The sequence below is a fragment of the Oncorhynchus gorbuscha genome, linkage group LG10 (assembly GCF_021184085.1).
Source record: "Oncorhynchus gorbuscha isolate QuinsamMale2020 ecotype Even-year linkage group LG10, OgorEven_v1.0, whole genome shotgun sequence".
Classification (NCBI taxonomy): Eukaryota; Metazoa; Chordata; class Actinopteri; order Salmoniformes; family Salmonidae; genus Oncorhynchus; species Oncorhynchus gorbuscha.
Window position 1 is genome coordinate 35087553 of NC_060182.1, and position 24221 is coordinate 35111773.

General features: G+C 42.4%; 1 protein-coding gene across 1 annotated transcript; it reads right to left on the minus strand.

Annotated features, from left to right (window-relative positions):
- Positions 1 to 1848: 1848 nt before the first annotated feature.
- Positions 1849 to 19658, minus strand: tamalin (trafficking regulator and scaffold protein tamalin). The gene is made up of 8 exons (XM_046365818.1): positions 19266 to 19658; positions 16596 to 16648; positions 14893 to 14947; positions 6529 to 6631; positions 4974 to 5067; positions 3935 to 4001; positions 2975 to 3041; positions 1849 to 2879 (listed from the first exon to the last, which is right to left on the minus strand). Exons 1-8 carry the CDS (start codon positions 19467 to 19469, stop codon positions 2347 to 2349), a joined length of 1176 nt encoding a protein of 391 aa, XP_046221774.1. The 5' UTR covers positions 19470 to 19658; the 3' UTR covers positions 1849 to 2346.
- Positions 19659 to 24221: the final 4563 nt, after the last annotated feature.

The following is a 24221-nucleotide window of genomic DNA, read 5'->3' on the forward strand; positions in this document are numbered from 1 at the left end:
TTCACGGTGACGACCCCCAGCCACCATAACCCCACCTCTGTCTGCATTGATGGGTCCCAAAAGCAGAAATATTCAGGCATGTTTCAGGACTCAACAACAGTAACAATTGGCACAGCATGACCCCAGCACACCATGTGGGCTTTGATGCTTGTAACCTTTGCTCTCTCTAGTCAAGGCTTGTTCAGTATGGATGCAGTACAGACACTAAACAGCTTCACAGTAATAATCCACATTTGACTGGATAAGAATTTATACACCAGGTAACAAAATGACCTCTGTTGTTCCAAGACACCCTAGTACGATTATGGAATGGGAACTTGAATCGGCAGACGTCAGCGCAAAAGTGAGTCAGCTGTTTTTGGAGAGGTATATATGGGTGGAAAGAGATCTCCGCTCCTGGTGAACTGGTCTAAAGACTTCATATGAAAAAACAGAGGGTTACTTCAAATAAAAAGATGATTGATTACACTCTCACAGGCTTACTCTTTCAGCAAACTCATCCATGGAAGATTGTTTTGTGGGTATATATTTTTTGAAGACCTGTTATTGTGACACTGCGACAATGGTATTGGTACGCATATGGTACACATATGACACCCATCCCTCAAACTGGTGGGGTCATAGCTAGCCTGAAGGGTATTTTAACTCACAGCTCCGAATCAGCAGACATGTCCACCTCTCATGGTTCATGTCCTAACAGTACACCCTGGACATCCATCCCCTTTTACACACACAACAAATACAGCACTCTGGTTTAAATAAACAGCAGTGTATTAACAGTGGGGGGCAGAGCAGCCCCGCAGTCTCACCTCCCACTGTGTTAATTGCCCAGCACCAACTGCATGCTCTTTGTTTTGGCAGCTTATTTTGTAAATGCCCCATTCACACATTCATTCTGTTTGGGTCGTCATCGCCCTGTCCAATTCCCTGCTCGTTATGCAGTCAGACTGTAGTGAAAGAAAGGGCCCATTCGTTCTCTAACATTTTTAGGGCCACAAGCCACAAGCTTGCATAATAATCCCTCTCACATCAGCTTTCCATTCATTCACCCCTTCTGCCTCCTCCTCCGCTTAAAACAACAAAAGGGCCAGGGACTTAAGTGGTCCTGGCTCTGAATGTCTGAAACATGTCTAAATGCCATCAGTGTTCACAGCCCCTCTTCGTGCAATTGTAAATGACTGAGCAGAGGACAAAGGGATTAGGGTGCAAAAGGAGAGAGGGACCATCTTAACCTCTTAGGTCAACTGTGACCCCCCCCCCCCTTTAACCCCCCCGGCCTGACCATCTGAGCATTCAACAAACCATGGGAATGTAGTGAGCATGGAACCAAGAGCGCTCACCATTTGTCTGCAAGAATTGTAAAGGAGGGCAGCCGGGTTTTGGAATGTTGGGCCATTCTTTTCTCAGCACATTCCCGCAGCGTTCTCCCGACAACTAAATGACTGTCAGACCAAATACAAAACGGCCTCCTTTCTGGATTATGCCTCTCCGACAATCACAGCTTGAGAATCGGAAGAATGTTCAACCACCAAAACCCTCCGCCACCCATCCCTCATCCCCACCCTTGAGGCCATAACATTTTTTTAAAGGGCCAAAAGGGTTATGAAAGCACATGAAGGGGATAGATGTTACAAGTATCTCAGAATAATATATCTTTTCACTGTTATTGTGTGACTGCTTCACAGTCTAGAGTGAAACATCTGGTGTTTTTGCTTATAAATGGTGTATTATGTTAACGTGCTGGGTCAGCTACAACTTCTTAGACCAGCTGTGGAATAGACAGTCAATGTACTCCAGGAAACAAAGTCTTCATACATACTAGATATAAAAAATAAAAAAACAAGTCAGGCTAATCAAAATGACACGTTTATTTTGAGATATTTTTGGCAAAGAACACAGGATCAATCTGGTACAAAGGCAGTAAACAAATGTGCCTCTTATAAAAAGTCTCATGTAATGAGGCATTTGTTTTCAACTGTCATGATGACAAAAAAAATTGAATAAAAATAATTTTAAAAAGCACAAAAAAGAAAAAAATCATTCTGTACATAGGTCTTACAAGTCAAAAATAAATAAATAACTTATGAAATATAAAACCAGTAACCAAGGTACAGTATGTACAGATGTCAAATCCTCTCCTGAAAATTGAGTGTGCTTCAAAACTCAAAGAACCATTGGTTCTACTGGACCAAATGTAACATTAACAAGTACAAAAGTATGACTGGATAGATTTGGCACTATTTGAAATCTTTGGTTTTTGGTTGTTAGTTATAGAGTCAGAGGCAATGTTAAGTCTTTGGGTCAGAAAGAGTCTCCAGTTCTTTGGGTGTTTAGTCTGTTTAGTCCTCAGAGCTTGCTCTCCTCCTCCTCCATGGCTCTGTTCAGTCCAGGGATGAACTTGAGGAGGTGTCGGCGGAAGCTCTTCTGTTTGGGTTTCCTCTGTAGCGAGCTGAACCCTCCCGATTGCACTTTCTCCCCTGGTGCTGACGAAGAGTTGTTGGAGCCCCTCAGGTAGCTGCGTGTACTGGCGCTGCGGGTCAGGTGGGCCTTGGCCGAGGTGAAGAGCTCGCTGGCGGGACGGATCATTCTCTGCTTACCCTGGGGTGGCTTCTCCTGTTCCTGTTGGTCTTTCTCTGTGCTGCTGGTGGTTCTGGTGAGGTCACCGTTGGCGTCGTTGAGGCGGTCGCCCTGCCCCTGGTACAGACAGGTCTGGTAGAGTGGGTCCTCCTCTGTGGTGACACTCAGGTGGCTGGCGCTGCTGCTGGTGCTGCCGGTGCAGCGGAGGGCACGCAGGGCGGCCGGGCTCGGTGCGCCCAGACTACCGTACACCCCCGCAGACTCCAGGGACTCATAGATAGCAGCATCACTCATCACTATGCCTAGAGGACACAGGGAAAGAGTGTTACACATCTTGAATTGACTTCAAATTAAATTGACCTGAGATCATATAGATCAACATAAACAAATAACTTACCATGAACAAGCCTCTGCTCTTGCATCATCAAAGATCTGTATTCATCCCATTTCTCATGAAGGGTTTGCTGTTTAAAGAAAATACAGCAATATTAGAAAGCAGTCAAAAAGGTGACATTTTGTGTGATTTCCAACTGTGAGCCTGATGGATGAGATTGGGGACAGCAACCGTCACCTTGAGAAAAGCCACTTGTTTTCAGATACTAAAAAGGTCCTTTCTACCAGCCAAGTGTAACGTAAGCTTGTAAAACTACGTGTCTACTTTCATTCAATGTGCTCTCACAGCCTTCTGTAAGCATGCTGGAGAGCATTGCTGCCGCTAGTCATGAAACAGGTGGGAGCAGAGGGAAAAACAGGTGGGAGCAGAGGGAAAAACAGGTGGGAGCAGAGGGAAAAACAGGTGGGAGCAGAGGGAGGTGGGGCAGAGGGAAAAACAGGTGGGAGCAGAGGGAAAAACAGGTGGGAGCAGAGGGAAAACAGGTGGGAGCAGAGGGAAAACAGGTGGGAGCAGAGGGAAAAACAGGTGGGAGCAGAGGGAAAAACAGGTGGGAGCAGAGGGAAAAACAGGTGGGAGCAGAGGGAAAAACAGGTGGGAGCAGAGGGAAAAACAGGTGGGAGCAGAGGGAAAAACAGGTGGGAGCAGAGGGAAAAACAGGTGGGAGCAGAGGGAAAAACAGGTGGGAGCAGAGGGAAATACAGGTGGGAGCAGAGGGAAAAACAGGTGGGAGCAGAGGGAAAAACAGGTGGGAGCAGAGGGAAAAACAGGTGGGAATGGGGTTGGTCTAAATCTAGCGTGCTGCATGGTGAGAGAACGGCTTTTTCGGGCTACTGGCTATAGGCTTTTCACTACACTGTCAGACTGATCCCAGTCACACACTAGCCTGGTCCCAGATCTGTTTGTGCTCTATAATCAACTCCTATTGTCATTGTCACACACACTGGATAGGGGGGGGGGATTCACCTTTAGATACTGAAGCCTTGCCTCCAGTTCTGCTTTTCGAATGGAGTCGCTGTACACTGTTTCCAGCCTATAGTAAAGACAGTAATGTTAATTCAGACACAGGAAGGCCAGAGAGCCACAAAGAAAATAATGATTCAAAGCATACTCTGGGCCCAATTAAGAATAGAGAGGAACTTCAGAAGTAGCCATGTAAAGGCCCTTATATAGGAGACCCTAACATGCTAGAGTCTCGGCTCAACAGTTTACAAGTAGGGGGTGGGGGGGGGGGGGCTTCAGGACGGTATCACGTTTCAAGACACCCACTAGACTGCAGCAACAGGTGCACATCTGAGGGGGTTTGTTGTTTTTACTGGGCTGATACAAGCTCTCTGTTAATGGTTCAGTAGGCCTATATGTTTACTAGAGGCGAGAATAATTTGATGAAGTCTATAGTTAGACAAGAGGCATGAGCTGGGCCTCTCATGTGGTTAACTCCACTGCTTAATCAGTTGCCTTCTGAGTTTATAAAAATGGGTCTCGATTCTAATAGGCCTTTTATCTTTTACAAGCAGACAAAGAGAGTGAGAGTGTGGTTCCAATGTAACACGGAGCAAGTTAATTCTGCATATTAACAACGGTATATGGCTTGCTTCTAGGCAACTTTGGTGTGCAAACATGAACAGAACGGTTTACAGTACGTCCATGTCACATTCATTGTATGGTAATCACTTGAAAGATATGACCTTTCTCCAGAATATCTTTCAGGAGCCACTAGACTAGATTTACAGAGTCAGCCATGAATGAGTATTCCCATTCTCAGTCAACAGCCAGACTACATTATCGATTCTGTGTGATTTTTGTACTGCTACACTGCACAATAAAAAAAAGACTCAAGATCTATCCGTATGAAAACGACAGCGTCGACAAACTCTTTATAAAGAACCGATTTGACTAGGGCCTATACAAAGTGGAGCATTGAAGTTTTGTTACCATCCACAACCAGCCCCCAATCCCAATCCATGTGCCAGTTCCCTTTACCAATGAGATGTGATCTGCTTACTTAATGGAGTTCCCAGAGGCCCTGATTAGCTGAACAATCTCCTTGTGCTGAAATCCGTCCACAGTGGTCTCGTTCACGCTAGTGACGGTGTCCCCTGTGCACAAAACAACACGCATGTTAACAAAAACGGCAACGGACCCAGTTCATTCCAGTGTGGCTTTATCACGGCTGTGGTTCTGCTGAGACTAGTTTGATCCCACTAGCGTCTGTGGTTTGTAGAGCAATAAGAAGCACTTGGTTGGCTGGTGCTTCTGCAGCCCATGTGTGATACAGGCACTCTAGTCTAAACCCTGGCTGTGTGGTCATGGCAGGCGACTTGGCACACGTGCCGTGGTTACCCACTTTTGCTGATAAGACAGCCTGAAAAATATTGATCAAGGATTTGTGTTACTCCATCTGTTACTGTCAAACTATGGCAAGTCTATTCAATATTTTTTTTCTTGATTTCAGATGGTTCTGACCCGACCTGGTTGGTGTTGCAGGCTGAAACACAATGCCTTTTCCCCTCTGGTGAACCACACCCTTTTCTCCCCAGTGAGATCTTTTTTCAAATGTAAATCTTTATTTATCCAGGCAAGTCAGTTAAGAACAAATTCTTATTTACAATGATGGTCTACCAAAAGGCAAAAGGCCTCATGCGGGGACGGGGATTAAAAAGAAATACAATATAAATATAGGACAAAACACACCATCACAACAAGAGAGACAACACAACACTACATAAAGAGACCGAAGACCACAACATAGCAAGGCAGCAATACAAAACATGGCACAAACATTATTGGGCACCGACAACAGCACGTCACACAAAGCAGCCACAACTGATAAAGTCCTAATGGTTCAGTTTAGAGAAAAACACAGGGAGGGAACAATAAACAAGTCATGTATGGAATGTAGGAAGTGAAACTGACACTTGTATGTCTGATGTGATGTGTAGTGTGAAGGGGAGGATGTAGCCCTGCCTCTAGAGCGCCTTCTCTCTGAGATTAACAGACACATGTACTGTAGTATAAGGCTTAGAGAAATGAAATGTGAGAATATACAATTTCTTCGTTCATTTCCCCTATTGTTTCTGATCAACTGGATGGTAATGATGATTCAGACTAGAAAGAAAATAGAGCATGCCTATTCAAGAATGCTATTTTTGAAATACACACAAAAAAACATGATTGAAATAGACACGGCCGAGTCACTGTATGTGTTTGACAGAGGTAATGTATCTGGCAAGGCGGCAACAGAGACGAGGGAGTTGACTCATACGGTGTTTGTTAAATTAATCTCTCCCTTTAGTGTTTTTTGACTGGAAAATGAGTAGGCACACAAATATTTGTACTTCCCTAACGCATTTGTGCTTGCGTTTACTTAGAGACTACTAGCTTCCTGGCTGGCAAACAAGAAAGGGGCGGGCTCCTATCAAAAACACCTGTCCTCCCTTCTTCGCCTGAGGTCTATATTCAGTAAAGGCAGGTCACGTACTGTATGTGTCGAATGCTGTCAACACTGTAAAAAAAAAAAAAAAAATCCCTATTGAACAGGGTTTTTCAGTTTCACTTACCGACTTTGAGTCCGGCTTGTTGAGCGGGGCTGTCGTCATGAACCGTGCACACGAATGTGCACATCTCCACAGAGTTCTGGTCCTGGTGGTGCAGCCCATATGTCTGGAAGAAGGTGGAATAATGACTTAGAATTAGAATTTTTGGTTGACAGCTTTTCATTCAAATAAATGTATTCTTAGGAACAATTAGATGCAGGGCACGGATATGTTCTTTCGTCATGTTCAAAATCGTTGGTCATTTCCCTTCACAAATGCCAAAAGGTCTATACCTAAAGCTCTAGGCTTTGCTGTGTAACAGACAGAAAGGCATTTGAAACTTTGAAGACAGTTCACGGTACAGGGGAGCCTAGCACCTCTCCAACAGTATTGTTAAATATTTGTGATATTAAACTATGTGCTTCTGAGATTGTAGTCTGCATCTGAAGGCCTGACTCTGGCGAGGACCGTCAGACAAACCCTGTGCTACACAGCAGATTAGATAACATTGGCTGACGAAACTGCAAGACAGACAACTTCGAAACAGATAGGTAGAAGGAAGACAGATATCAATTTATATGCAAAAAAAAAAGCTTACATTTCCCTTGTGTGGTTAGTCGAAACTAATAAAGCTCTATCAACATCTGTCATAAAAAAGGACATGAAAAGCAGTCTCTTCATGAGCCAGGACCTTTATCAACACATTTATCAACACATTTGGTTAGACATATTTCCTTATGATTTACCAGTGACATTAAAAAACATTCTATTCTGTGTCATCATACTGCAGAAAAATAAAAGGTAAACCAACAATGTAATTGACACGCAAACATTTTCCACACATCGTGTTGACGACCTTCCTTCCTTGATTCACACATGACAGTTTCTATCTCGAAGGCAAATGTGACAACCACAGCCAGACTTCCCCTAAGTTGTCTTGTCAAAAGAATCGCGTAATTCAACTGCCGTCCGACAGCGTTATCCTGAGGTGACGTTTGAACTCAGGTTTTCCCTTGACATGCTTGTCTGTTGAGACACTAAGTGACAGACAAAATAAAGGGCAATTCCATAGTCAGTAAATCATGTCAAATGCCACCTACTCAGGTGTAAAACCAGCTATCCACAGTGCATTCGGGAAGTATTCAGACCCCTTGACTTGTTCCCACATTTTGTTACGTTACAGCCTTATTCTAAAATGGATTCAATAAAGACATTCTCATCAAATCTACACACAATACCCCACAATGACAAAGCGAAAACAGGTTTTTAGATTAAAAAAACAGAAATCTTATTTACACAATATTCAGACCCTTTGCTTTGAGACTTGAAATTGAGCTCAGGTGCATCCTGTTTCCATTGATCATCCTTGATGTTTAAACAACTTGATTAGAGTTCACCTGTGGTACATTCAATTGATTGCACATTATTTCCAAAGGCACACAGCTGTCTATATAAGGTCCCACAGTTGAGAGTGCATGTCAGAGCAAAAACCAAGCCATGAGGTCGAAGGAATTGTCCATAGAGCTCAGAGACATGATTGTGTAGAGGCACAGATCTGGGGAAGGGTACTTCCTGCAGCATTGAAGGTCCCCAAGAACACAGTGGCCTCCATCCTTCTTAAATGGAAGAAGTTTGGAAGCACCAAGACTCTTTCTAGAGCTAGCCGCCCGGCTAAACTGAGCAATCAGGGGACAAGGGCCTTGGGCAGGGAGGTGACCAAGAGCCCGATGGTAACTCTGAGAGAGCTCTAGAGTTCCTCTGTGGAGATGGGAGAACCTTTCAGAAGGACAACCATCTCTGCAGCACTTCACCAATCAGGCCTTTATGGTAGAGTGGCCAGACGGAAGCCACACATCAGTAAAAGGCACATGACAGCCTGCTTGGAGTTTGCCAGAAGGCACCTGAAGGACACTCAGACCATGATAAACAAGATTCTCTGGTCTGATGAAATCAAGATTTAATTCTGGCCTGAATGCCAAGCGTCAAATCTGGAGGAAACCTGGAACCGTCCCTATGGTGAAGCATGGTGGTGGCAGCATCAAGCTGTGGGGATGTTTTTCAGCAGCAGGGACTGGGAGATTAATTGAGCAAAGTAGAGAGAGATCCTTGATGAAAACATGCTCCAGAGTGCTCAGGACCTCAGACTGTTGCGAAGGTTCACCTTTCAACAGGAAAACAGCCCTAAGCACACAGCCAAGACAACTCAGGAATAGCTTTGCGACAAGTCTCTGAATGTCCTTGTGTCTCCCAGCCAGAGCCTGGACTTGAACCTGATTGAACATCTCTGGAGAGACCTGAAAATAACTGTGCAGCGACGCTCCCCATCCAACCTGACAGAGCTTGAGAAGAAACAGAGAAGAATGGGAGAAACTCCTCAAATACAGGTGTGCCAAGCTTGTAGCGTCATACCTAAGACTCAAATCTCTAATCGCCGCAAAAATGTGGTTCAACAAAGTACTGAGTAAAGGTTCTGAATAGTTATGTAAATGTGATATCCGATATCTTGATGGGGGGGGGGGGGGTTACTTTATCTATTTTAGAATAAAGCTAAAATGTAACAAAATTAGGAAAAGGTCAAGGGGTCTGAATTCTTCCCGAAGGCATTGTACAAACAGAAAGGAAAACTAGACAAACGCAAGTGTCATGCTCATCTACGTGAAATAATCTGTGAGCATTCTCCCTTGTTTTGACATGTCTGTGCAGTTGACTTCTCCATATCTCTCAACGCAGGCTTCCTTCCTTCCCAGACCCAGAGGCCTTCCACAGAAACAGAACATGCAAATTCCAATCCAACTATATATTTACAGTACATAGTTGATACTGACATTATCCTCTTATCACACTTAGAACTTAGTCCAGCGACATGATGGAAAAAGCACAGGATCCTACTGCCATCCATCTCTACCGTCTCTGGGCTTTGACCTCACTTCCTAAAGAACAGGGCTTGGCAGGAAAGGAGGGACCTCTATCCGAACCCTAAATTTAACCATCTATCTGGAATAACTATAAGCAAAACAAGGCAGTGTTGTGAACCTAGTACTTTGGTAATGATGATTTTCACGGCCCTTACATTAGCCGGATTTTCACGGCTCTTAAATTGGCCGGCATCTCCTCTTAGAGGTGAGGCTGACAACAAGTGGTGCATTGAAAGGAATCGCTGCAGGGACAGAGAGGAGGCAGCTCTGAAAGATAAAAGGGGCCTATGTGCAGAAGTCGGAGTGTTTACAGTGCTCGAGGGATTGGAATATAGTAGGTCTGACACGACACGCAGGAGTGTGAGAGAAGATTTTACAAAACCATGCCGCTTTGAAAATAGACCCGAGAGAAAACAACTACAAAACCGCCTCCTTATCTCCAGTCATGTGATGGGATACATCAGACCCTTATATTGAGAAAGAATGAGGTTCAGGGATACATTTCTTAAAAGTACACTTCATACACATTAAAGTATGTGGACACCCCTTGAATTTAATAGATTTCGGCTATTTCAGCCACACCCATTGCTGACAAGTGTATAAAATCAAGCACACAGCCATGCAATCTCCATAGACAAACATCAGCAGTAGAATGGCCCGTACTGAAGAGCTCAGTGACGTTCAAAATAGCACCGTCATAAGATTGCAACCTTTCCAACAAGTCAGTTCGTCAAATTTCTGCCCTGGTCAACTATAAGTGATGCTATTGGGAATTTAAAATGTCTAGAAGCAACAACGGCTAAGTCACTTAGTGGTAGGCCACACAAGCGCATAGAATGGGACCGCCGAGTGCTGAAGCGGGTAAAAATCATATACCTTCGGCTGCAACACTCACTAGCAAGTTCCAAACTGCCTCTGGAAGCAACGTCAGCACATGAAATGGGTTTCCATGGCCGAGCAGCCGCACACGAGCCTAAGATCACCATGCGCAATGCTAAGCATCGGCTGGAGTGGTGTAAAGCTCACCGCCATTTGACCCTGGAGCAGTAGAAATGCGTTCTCTGGAGTGATGAATCACGCTTCACCATCTGGCAGTCCAACTGACAAATCTGGGTTTGGCGGATGCCAGGAGAACAATACCTGCCCGAATGTATAGTGCCAACTGTAAAGTTTGGTGGAGAAGGAATAATGGTCTGTGGCTGTTTTTTATGGTTTGGGCTAGGCCCCTTAGTTCCAGTTAAGGGAAATCTTAACACTACAGCATACAATGACATTCTAGACGATTCTATTCTTCCGACTTGGTGGCAAAAGTTTGGGGAAGGCCCTTTCCTGTTTCAGCATGACAATGCCCCCGTGCACAAAGTGACGTCTGTACAGAAATGGTTTGTCGAGATCGGTGAGGAATAACTTGACTGGCCTGCACAATGCCCTGTTATCAACCCCACCCAACACCTTTGGGATGAATTGGAACACCGACTGCGAGCCAGGCCTAATCAGCCAACATCAGTGCCCGACCTCTCTAATGCCCTTGTGGCTGAGTGGAAGCACTTCCCGTTGAACGTGGAACGAGCTCGATTGTTGGTTGTTGTGGAAAAGTTTGTTGTTTTGAAAGTGTATTGGAAAGTTTCTTAGTAGCTAGTTAACTTTTTAGTTTGGATGCAGTTGGCATCAGTTGCTGGGACTGCTACTCTCTGTCAAACTAGCTGCTAGCTAGCTGCCTATCAAGCTAACAGGGTTTCTTGAGGGCTTGAACGCATTCTGCGACACGGTTAGCCATTGTGGCTGGGACTGCAGATTGTCGCGGGTTTGTGGCTGTCTAATCCCTGCTGTTTATGGTTTCAAATCTTCCCTGTGACCTGCCGTCTGGAACTGCTAGGAGTAACAGCGTAACCTACGTTGCTAGCTACCATAACAAAGACCAGAGCCAGCGGGAGTACAGTTGAGGACAGTGGTGTCTATCACAGGTGAAGGATCTTTGAAACAAACAAAAAGAGTTCTACAAGCAGTTGTTACAACAACAAGAAAATAGCTTCAAGCGTTTTGTCCAAATACAGATTGATTCAACTAATAAAAGAATGGATGACCTGACCAGAGAGGTTCAGGACATGAACAGCTTGCATTTCTCCCAGGGTCAGCTCAATGAGTTGAAACAGGAGAATGGAAAGATGACAGCAATCTGTAAGTCATTGAGAGAGGACATTAGTTCTGTGTGTGAATCCATGATAACAATGACGGCTACATCTGATTATCTTGAGGGACGATCAAGGCGGAATAACATGGTTGTGGATGGAATTTCAGAATCTCCACACGAGACCTGGACGGAGTCTGAGGACAAAGTCAAGGAAATGATCTCTGAGAAACTGGAGATGGACCACAGGAAGATTGAGGTGGAGTGCGCCCACAGGACTGGAAAACCCACCACCGGCCCAATGACAGGCCCAGGTGCCATCTATAGAAGAGAGAAATTATTATGGGGGAGGTGTTGCTGTATATATATATATATAACCCATATATATTCAGAGCCATATCCATGTAATGCTTAGAGAAGATCTTATGCCAAATGTTAATGAAGTGTTGTGGTTGCATGTTAACTTTGCCCAAGTGCTAACAGTCAGTATATAAATAATGTGTGTGAAATGCTAGATCGTGAATGTGATGTAAACAGAAAGGTCTACTTTGTTGGGGACCGGAATATTGACTGGTTTTCATCATGCTGCTTGCTCAAGAGGAAGCTTCTCACTGTAACCAGTGCCTGTAATCTGATTCAGATTATTAACAAACACTACAGGAACAAGATCATCCACATGTATTGATCACATTTTTACTAATACTGTAGAACTTTGTTCTAAAGCTGTATCCGTACCCATTGGATGCTATATCCAGGAAAGCCAAAGTTCCAAAAGCTGGGCCTAAAATAGTATAAGAGATCATACAAAATATGTTGTGACTCTTATGTGGAGGATGTAAAAAAAATGTTGGTCTGATGGGATTAATAAGGAGCATCCAGATGCTGCACTTGAATAATATATGAATTTGCTTCTTCAAATTATTGCTAAAAACATGCACCTGTTAAGAAACTGACTATTAGAACTGTTAAGGCTCCATGGATTGATGAGGAATTTAAAAACTGTATGGTTGACATAGTTGGGGCAAAAGGAGCAGCTAATAAATCTGGCTGAACATCTGACTAGCTGGCTTACTGCAAATTGAGAAATTATGTGACTAAACTCAACAAGAAGAAACTGCATTATGAAGCCAAGCTCAATGATATGAAGAATGATGGAAAAACACGGAGTACTTTAAATTAAATTATGGGCAGAAAGAAATTCAACTCCATCTTTAATCGAATCAGATGGCTTATTCATCACAAAACCATTTGATGTTGCTAATTATTTTATTGATTACATCATTGGCAAAGTGGGCAAAGTTAGGTAGATAATGCCAACAACGAACAGTGAGCCATCGTATTCATGCATAAAAAAAACAAATAATGAAAGAAAAGCATTGTAAGTTCGAATTTTGTAAAAGATGTGGATTTTTTTTATTGTTATTGATCAATAATGACAAACCTCCTGGCATTGGCAACTTAGATGGAAAGCTACTGAGGATGGTAGCTGACTCTATAGCCACTCCTATCTGTCATATTTTTAATCTGAGCCTAGAGGAAAGTCTTTGTCCTCAGGCCTGGAGTGGTAAAGCAGACTTTACTGGTTCTAACAGCAGACCTATAAACTTGCTGCCATCTCTTAGCAAACTGTTGTAAGAATTGTGTTTGACCAAATACAAAGCTATTTCTCTGTAAACAAATTCACAAAATACTTTCGGCATGCTTATAGAAAAGGGCACTAAACATGTACTGCACTCGCACAAATTACTGATGATTGGTTGGAAGAAATTGACAATGAGAAGATTCTGGGAGCTGTACTGTTAAATTTCAGTGCAACCTGTGATATTATTTTGACCATAACCATAAAATGTATGTTTTATGGCTTTTCAACCTTGCCATATTGTGAATTCAGAGCTATCTATCTAATAGAACTCAACGTGTTTTCTTTAATGGAATATTCTCTAATGGCAAACATGTAAAGTGTGGTGTACCGCAGGCTAGCTCTCTAGGCCCTCTACTCTTTTCTATTTTTAGCGATTACCTGACACTGGCATTAAACAAAGCATGTGTGTCCATGTATGCTGATGATTCAACCATATACGCGTCAGCAATCACAGCTAATGAAGTCACTGAAACCCTTAAAGAGCTGCAGTCTGTTTTGGAATGGGTGGCCAGCAATAAACTGGTCCTAAACATCTATAAAACTAAGAGCATTGTATTTGGGACAAATCATTCCCTAAGTTCTAGACATCAGCTGAATCTGGTAATGGTATGGCTGTTGAACAAGTTGAGAAGTCTAAATTACATGGCGTCACCTTAGATTGTAAACTTCCATGGTCAAAACATAATTTAGATTCAATGGTTGGTAAGATGGGGAGAGGTCTGTCTGTAATAAAGAGATGCGCTGCTTTTTTGACACCGCACTCCAAAAAGCAGGTCCTGCAGGATCTAGTTTTGTCTTATCTTGAGTACTGTCCAGTCGTGTGGTCGAGAGCTGCATGGAAAGACCTAGTTAAGCTGCAGCTGGCACAGAACAGAGCGGCACGTCTTGCTCTTCATTATAGTTAGAGGGCTGATATAAATACTATGCATGCCAGTCTCTCTTGGTTAAGAGTTGAGAAGAGACACTGCATCACTTCTTTTAATAAGAAACTGTTGAAAATCCCAAATTGCTTGCCTTGTCAACTTACACACAGCTCTGACATACACACACACAAACACACCCCACCAGACATCTTTTCACAGTCCCCAAATCCAGAACAAATTCAAGAAAGTGTACAGTATTATATAGAGACATTATTGCATGGAACCCTGTTTCAAAAAACAGATAAAGCATCACCTCATGGCACAACAACTCTCCCTTGTTTGACCTACATAGTTTGTGTGTATGTATTGATATGTAGGCTACGTGTGCCTCCTGTAAAATAAATAAAAACATTATTTATGTAGTTCTGTCCTTGAGCTGTTGTCGATTTAATGTTCTGTATTATGTCATGTTTCATGTTCTGTGTGGACCCAGGAAGAGTAGCTGCAATGTACCAACATCTAGTGGTAAGCCTTCCCAGAAAAGTGGAGGCTGTTGTAGCAGGGGGGGGCAACTCCATATTAATGCCCATGATTTTGCAATGAGATGTTTGATGAGCAGATACTTTTGGTCATGTAGTGTATCTGATCGATACGCTGACGACCGTTCAACACATTTAGATTGGAGTGTGTATCTTATGGGATGTATCGGAAAATCATCCACATGGTTGGAGGAATCAATCTCATCAGAGTTAATGTGAACGTGAGGGAGAAGGACACTCAGAAATCAACAAATAACCCCCACCCCCACCATTCCACCCCCCACGTCTATAATCTTCTTACCTGGATCTCAAAGCCAAAGGTCTCCTCCTCCTTCTTCACCAGGACAACAACTTTCCTAAAATGAAAAACATGGATATGATTAGTTGATATACAGTATTGAATATATGGGGATATGATTACTTGATATACAGTATTGAATATTTTTGGGATATGACTGCTTGATACACAGTATTGAGCTATGACCCAATTGTGACTGGTGAGTGACATCACCACCTGGTGCATAAAACACATGGGTTCCTCATCCTCACTGAAAATACTTAATAATGAAATAGCCAGAGTGCAATGGAGTGCTTTCCAACGATCTCTCCATAGATATTCACTCCAGATAATATCTTATCTGTTGTAATGGGACATTTAAAAGGAATAAAATGAACTATCAGTTCAATGATTAACACAATGTAATATAGTGTTCCTTTCTGTAATACACATGCTTTTATTTGTGCAAGGTTGATGGTCACTAGACTTGAATGTTATGGACTGCTGATAGTGTTCGCGCCAGTCTAAAGGCGCCAGGTCCAAGGACACTGGTTATTATTATGTTCTGGGAGGCTGTTTGATTCACTACCCTGTGTTATGCGTGTATATATACACACACACACATGCCTCAGGAGGACTTGATGGATTAGACGACAAGTCTTAACACTGTTGAAGAGTTAATCAAATGGCTACCTGGACTATTTGCATTGAACCTTGCACACTCACTGGACTCCCACTACCCACACACACTCACACATACTACACTGACACTCCAACACACACTGACGCCACACACACTTTCACATATTCTGCTGCTACTCTGTTTATTATATATATCCTGATTGCCTAGGCATTTTTTACCCCTACCTACATGCACATATTGCCTCAATTACCTGAAGAACCTCGTACCTCTGCACACTGACTCAGTACTGGTACTCCTTGTATACAGCCTAGTCATTGTTTTTATAGTGTTACTATTTCCTTTTTTACTTTGAAAATTGTTCGTACTTTTTAATTCTGCATTGTTGGGAAAGGGCTCGTAAGTAACATTTCACGGTAAAGTTTACACCGGTTGTATTCAACGCACTTAACAAAGAAACCTTGATATCTTACAGAATTAACAATTAAAAATGGCATTATAAATCATCCACAAAGTACACTACTAAGATAATAACTACAGTACAGCTACAGTAAAATGACAAATAAAACTCTTGCATGTTCTTATCTAAATTGCATGACAAGATATTGCTGTTGCCAAAACATGACAAGCACTCTTTTGTTTCCAAAGGGCTCTTTGCGTCATACCAAAAGTAAAAATGTCCAAAGGTCTAACTGGGCAGTGTGTACTGCAATGTCCACTTAACATCATAACAGCAACCATAGATTAGATAGAAATGCATAATACATTAGAATGTTAAATAGTAATAACCAAAAACACAAAAAGGTTACTGTACTACTGCCTTTCTGTAACTCACCACATTCAAATTTCCCAAGAATCAAACCCAGAGGACTCTGAAATACTCTAATTACTCTGAAAGCAGCCTACTGTAGTTTAGTTAACACATCATTTGGGTCTGTTGTGAATGAAAGGGTTTAGAGTAAGGCTGATTGGGTCTGTTCTGACGGTCTGTGTATGACGCTTCTTTCACAGTAAGAGTGAAAAAGTGACAGATACACCAATGTGTCCTGAAACTGACGGAAGGGTGTGAGATGACTGTTGGGCTTACCTCTGTGGCTCTGGTGTTTGAGTGAGAGGCTTCCACTTCTGCAGCCCGCCACTCTGTGAATTGAAAACATAACAGACATGAAATATGACAACCAAAAACAGTTTTATTTTTTTTTTTGGGGGGTTTAGAACAGAAACCACACACTGGGATTTCCCAACTACGTACATAGGCCAGGTTCAGTACACACCTCAATCTTCTCGTCCATCAGGTCCTCCTGAGGCATGTTGTGTGTGTAGTGTGTGTGTTTTTAAGCTACTGAGCCAAAACACGGGTAAGAAACAATTACAGATACACACATTTCTGGTTCCGTCTGATCCCGGTTTAGTCTATATTTAGCTCTACTCTACGCTGTCCACTGTCGTGTGATGCCCAGACTGCTGATACGCCAAAAAGTGTGTACAGGTTATACTCAGACTGTAGACAAACCAGATGTGTGTGTGTGGACTTGAGTCTTTGGTCCTCTTGCCACAATCACTGCATTGAGGGAAAACCCAAGCCAAATTGGGACCCAACCTCCACTTTACTTAGTGTAAACTACAAGTCTCTCATACTACATAACGTACTGTATTTAGCCTACAATCAATTCACCTCTGTTCTACCTCAATGATCCTAAGTGTTGACCCAATGAAAGGGCATAAAAAAAACGTTGCTTCCTTTATTTTCCAACACTCCCAGAATTGTCCCGGGCCCCTCTCAATGACTTCATTTATTCCCAGAGAGAGAGAAAGAGAGAGAGAGCGAGCGAGCGACTCCTGGGGGTGGTGGGTGCAGAGCAGGGTGCCCTGCACATTCCCCTGTTGTGGCCCCAGGCTCCAGATGATGGTGAGAGACATAGGAAGGAGGCCTGTGTATAACTCTGGCTGGCCTCCTAATACAGTACATCTATAGAACAAGGACAGCCAATGCTGTTGTGTCAAACAAAACTGCTTCAGCTTTCCCCCAAAAAATATATTTTGCCAATCTACATCACAGTAAATTCCCAGATTATGATGCTGGGCCATGTGGAAAGCGTTGGTACGTGACAAGTGAACACCATTTTATGTTGTTGCTTGAGTGTGCCAACTCTTGTACAAAGCTTATATCAAAACAGGAAACAATGCTTGGTGCGTAAAACAGCAACAGACCACCCATATTGGGCTCAGACAATAAAGGGTCATACAAATATTCACACTGCTGTTTCTAAATCAAATCAAATTTTATTTGTCACATACACATGGTTAGCAGATGTTAATGCGAGTGTAGCAAAATGCTTGTGCTCCTAGTTCCGACCATGCAGTAATTCCTAACAAGTAATCTAACCTAACAATTTCACAACAACTACCTTATACACACAAGTGTAAAGGAATTAATAAGAATATGTACATAAAAATATATGAATGGGTGATGGCCTAACGGCATAGGCAAGATGCAGTAGATGATATAGAGTACAGTATATACATATGAGATGAATAATGTAGGGTATGTAAACATTATATAAAGTGGCATTGTTTAAATTGGCTAGTGATACATTTATTACATCAATTTTCCCATTATTAAAGTGGCTGGAGTTGAGTCAGTATATTAGCAGCAGCCACCACTTGAGATAGAGAGATTGAAAAACAGCTCCTAACACAATGAATGCCGTCAGACTCATAATTAACGCCAGACATCATTTTATATGCGCAATATATGTGCTAGTGAGAAGCCATGAGAAATGAACAAACTTTACATCAGACTTCAAATATTGAGCATATCCAAGATGGGCTCTGTTACTGAAAGTGACACTGCCATGTGCTTTCATTCAGGGCATCATTCCAGGTGGCTGGGTGGTGAATTTAGCTTCTTTCTTTTTTTTAAACACATGAAACAGCTTTTTCCTGCAATCTAGAGCCATAATCATTATGCTTACTTAATTACATGTAAAACAAAATATGGTTTACTGACTGGTGGTTCTATTTTTTTTAAATAACCTAAATATGCCTCTCTTCATCTCTGCAAAATTCTGTGTATAGATTGAAAGGAATGAGAGTCTTATTCAGTACATTTAGTAATTGCTTGCTTTTCTAAAGTCTGCCAGCCTTGCCAGCTAAGACAGTTGGACAAGCTAGCGACTAACTGGATTGATAGCCTGACATGGCTTCTTAGTTCACTCTTACAAAAATGGGTTCCATAAGGGTTCTTCGGCTGTCCCCATAAGAGAACCCTTTTGGGTTCCATTAAGAACCTTCTGTGAAAAGGGTTCTACATGGAACCAAAAAGGGCTTGTCCTACGAGGCCAAAAACATATTCAAGTTCTAAGCTTGCACCGTTTTCTCCCTAAGTGTGTACCTCGTTGAGGTTGGGAAGCTTTCTGGGCTAGCAAAAGACAACTTCATAAAAATTGCTAGCTGCCAGGCTAGTAGTATTACAGAGAAACAAACAAAGAATATTTTTAAAACAGGACAAGTCAAAGTGGGCACGTGCCACCTATAGGCATGACGCTTCTGCTTTCATTGATATCTTTAGTCGAATACTTCTGCCACCTTCCTGTGCAAATCGGAACTAGGACATTTTTAACTAACTAGTTGTAGATAATCACGTGCCACGTTCAACGCATTAGCAAGTCAGAAATTACCGAGTTTAATAGTTCTGAATATTAAAGGAGCAAGTGCAAGTTACAATGTATCCATCACTGTAACACAGGATACATACCTTTCTGTAGTTCCTTGGCAACGTTCCACCAGAGTAAGCCAAAGTCTTGTAATTATACACCTCCGATGAATTAGTTGGTAAATCCATAGTTTTACAACTGTCTGACTTTGAGGACGGAAAGTAAATTTCGTCCTGGCTCGAAAGTCCACTAGCTGGATCACAGGAGTTTACTTTTTTAAGCCTTCGAAGTGTCATATTCTTCATATTATGTGCGCTGTGATCAACAACAAAAAGCAAATAAATAATAAAATGTCCACAATATCAATATCCCTCCCACTCCTCTATCGCAGCCAACACACTGATGCTTCTGTCCAGACAGCATACACATTGTACAACTTCAAATTGGGAAGGCTGCGAGTACACCGAAGGCGGTCCGTACTGTGACGACACAATTGGATGGTTGTGTTTTCTTTTGTTTGGCGATCTTTGTGCACGTTTGCAAAAACCAATGGGTCAAGAAATTAGCAATTTGTGCAGTGTGCAAAAGTCTCACATGCCTGAAAAAATACATTGCCTATATAGCCGGCATTCTCTTAAATCTAAACAAGAAGGCCTGCGTTTCTAAAAAGGAAACAGTATCGTTTAAGATGGGCAACAGCTGTTTAAATTATAAAGTTCAGATTAGTTGGGAACAAACTTGGTCAAAGGCTGGGCTGTAATTACCTAGGCTTACATAAGTAGTAATTACTATTGTGTTCTAATGCAAGACGGATAGCATTACAGTTTTTGACAATTGCTTACACATCATTTCTGAAACTATGGCTCCTTTTCACTAGACTACACACAAAATCCCCAAACACACACTTGCAAAACATCACACATCTCTTGCAAAACCAAAAACTTAATTCAAAACTATTTTAACTCTTCTCAAAATTGTGTTTTTGCATCAAAACTCTACACACACACCATCAAATGATTCACTCTTATACATGCCAACTACACAAGGATGTGACAAATGTAAAACACTACTATCTTGTCTTTTGCATGTTCAGTGGAGTCCACGGCAGTTTGTCATAGCACTCACACGTACATGTATATGCACAAATATATACAGTATGTATGCATACTCAGTATATATTTACACTACAAACAGAAATGCAAGGGGGGGGGGGAATGTATTGAGAAATAAAGACATTGTATTTACATCCAGATTTCGGGATGAACAGTAACAGATAAAACAAATACAGTAGAATATAAAAACAAATAGGCTTGTCACTATAAAGAAAAAAACAATTAGGGTGCACCCTGTCTCCTATTTGGGCCTGGCCACAGCCCCTCATCAACATCACAAGCAATGTTCTCTCTGGCTAAACAGCGTGGGAAGTAGCGTCTTGAGTGGCGTATCCAGCCCTGGCATGCCTCCTCCTTGTCCTTGTCCCCCTCTTACGCGCACTCCTCTAACTCTCTTTCCAAAATTGGCCTCCATTGTTGTCCAAACTAAGAACGCCAACCTGAAGCCTATTTACAGTGCTCAAGCTCTGGTTTCTAAGTGAAGAAATTAGCTCTAAGTGTTTTCACACGTACGCACTGGGAGTAGATAAAGGGTTGTGGCATTTTGGATAGCAGTGTTTTCAAACAAAACACCTGTTAGTCTTGAATGATGTGTCTAATGTAGAGAACTGTGTTTAGTGTTTTGCAATTGTAAACTGACTGTAAAGCTGATAATGCACTTGCAGTTTTGCAGACTTGGTCTTAAGATTAGGTATATGAGTTAATGGTTTCACTGAGTATGCCTCAAGTACCACTTTTAGTGTGTAAATGATTGTAAAAAACTGCAAACAATAATACATGAAGTCATGTGCTACACATTTGTTTGATCATGGCTGTGATGTGGCATAGCCATGAGGCAAAGCAGATTGGTTAACCACCACAGCCATGGCACAAACACATGTACTCGAGTGTATTGTTGCTTTTGTACAAATAATTGTTATTTGTACAAATAACGCAAGATTATTTCCCAAATCATACATTTTTTTTAACAAAACGTGGTGCTAAAAAACTGTCTGTCAAGAGCAATTTTAGGCGTTCTCTGATCGTTAGTTCTATTCGTAGTGACAGTCATATACAGCAAAACTACCTCACACCTGTTTGATAGCTCCATAACTTTACAGGTTTCATTGGCAAACAAGTGGTTGCTATGGAGGCCCTTCTCCCTTGCTAGCTATCCAACTATACAGCTAACACAATTAATTCAGGCTGCAGCTGGAAAGTCCGCAAACTAGCTGCATTTCGTTTCGTTTGGCTTTGCTTTCGTGGTTTCGACTGTCTCGTCCCGACTCGTTCATTATTATGGGCCACAGTGGAGAACGAATTGTAATATTGCTACAATGTTGCAAATATCGGAGATAACGTCTAGATTCTTTTTACAGTGGAAGTCAAGTTTATAAATGGCATGACTGTGCAGATGAGACGGACGACAGTGGATCTGTAAAAGTTGTAGTAGTGCGTTGCTAGGTAACCACATAACCGATGGCACTTTTTATGAATGTACTGGCCATGCGTATGCTGTCTGGTATATCATGGGCAGATAGAGTCGAACAATGGGAAATCCAAACCACCCATTGTATAAATTGCTTTAATAATTCATCTGCTAAATGGCATATTTCATCTGTGAATGTAGCCTATCAACGGAGGTATAAAGTCATAGGGCCCAAGCCAATGAGGCCCACACAGAACCGACCGCTGAAACGGAGCAGGTGGCGCCCCCCTGTGATCATGCATATGTTTGGTAACCTAAACAGAGTTCGTGAGACCACAATACAATACCTTGATATTTATTAGGTCTAACTAATAAAGAAACGAATAATCAAATGGTTACCTATTCATTCGATAATAACCACACCAAATCATGTTATGATGGTTTATTGAAATATATACAGCATCATTTGAAATATTTTTCAACATTCTCAGGATTTATGATATGGCTAACCTCCAATTAGATATATTCAATAAGATAAACGGATGCCTTACATTCAGCAAGAAGTAAACAATTCGTTTTCAATCCAAACGGTCACTCAATATATTACAACTAAAAGCTTATTTAAAAGGACATTTAAGGTCTGCTTTTAAAACCTTTCAATGTGGTTTGGTCTTAGGACATTGGGGCAAAGGGTTTCCTGCTTACATACATAAGCACTAATGAGTGCATAATCATTTCAAATACAATCTGCATTAATTATGACTTGTGGGTATATTACCACAAGCTTTATGCATTGCAATTCAAAATATTTCATAGCTTAATACATTCTAGAAAAATCTAGACTTTCTAGACTTTCAATGACCATATATTCACACACACACGCACACGCACACGCACACGCACACGCACACGCACACGCACACGCACACACACACACACACACACACACACACACACACACACACACACACACACACACACACACACAAAAGAAAAGTCCTTTCACTGTCAACTGCATTTATTTTCAGCAAACTTAACATGTGTAAATATTTGTATGAACATAAGATTCAACAACTGAGCCAAACGGAACAAGTCCCACAGACATGTGACTAACAGAAATTGAATAATGTGTCCCTGAACAAAGGGGGGGGGGGTGTCAAAATCAAAAGTAACAGTTAGTATCTGGTGTGGCCACCAGCTGCATTAAGTACTGCAGTGCATCTCCTCCTCATGGACTGAACCAGATTTGCCAGTTCTTGCAGTGAGATGTTACCCCACTCTTCCACCAAGGCACCTGCAAGTTCCCGGACATTTCTGGAGGGAATGGTCCTAGCCCTCACCCTCCGATCCAACAGGTCCTAGACGTGCTCGATGGGATTGAGATTTGGGCTCTTCGGTGGCCATGGCAGAACACAGCAGGACATCACACACAGAACGAACAGTATGGCTGGTGGCATTGTCATGCTGGAGGGTCATGTGAGGATGAGCCTGCAGGAAGGGTACCACATGAGGGAGGAGGACGTCTTCACTGTAACGCACAGCTTTGAGATTGCCTGCAATGACAACAAGCTCAGTCCGATGATACTGTGACACATCGCCACAGACCATGACGGACCCTCAACCTCCAAATCGATCCCGCTCCAGAGTACAGGCCTCGCTCATTCCTTCGACAATAAACACAAATCTGACCATCACCCCTGGTGAGACAAAACCGCGACTCGTCAGTGAAGAGTACTTTTTGCCAGCCCTATCTGGTCCAGCGACGGTGGGTTTGTGCCCATAGGCGATGTTGTTGATGTCTGGTGAGGACCTGCCTTACAACATGCCTACAAGCCCTCAGTCCAGCCTCTCTCAGCCTATTGTGGACAGTCTGAGCACTGATGGAGGGGTTGTGAGTTCCTGGTGTAATTCGGGCAGTTGTTGTTGCCATCCTGTACCTGTCCTGCAGGTGTGATTTTCAGATGTACCGATCCTGTGCAGGTGTTGTTACATGTTGTCTGCCACTGCGAGGATCAGCTGTCCGTCCTATCTCCCCGTAGCACTGTCAAAGGTGTCTCACAGTACGGACATGGCAATTTATTGCCCTGGCCACATCTGCAGTCCGTATGCCTCCTTGCCTCATGCAAGTACACGCAGATGAGCAGGGATCATGGGCATCTTTCTTTTGGTGTTTTTCAGAGTCAGTAGAAAGGCCTCTTTAGTGTCCTAAGTTTTCATAACTGTGACTTTAATTGCCAACCGTCTGTAAGCTGTTAGTGTCTTAACAACCGTTCCACAGGTGCATGTCCATTAATTGTTTATGGGTCATTGAAAAAAGCATGGGAAACAGTGTTTAAACCCTTTCCAATGAAGATCTGTGAAGTTATTTGGAGTTTATTCATTATCTTTGAAAGACAGGGTCCTGAAAAAGGGACGTTTCTTTTTTTGCTCAGTTCACACACACACACACACACACACACACACACACACACACACACACACACACACACACACACACACACACACACACACACACACACACACACACACACACACAC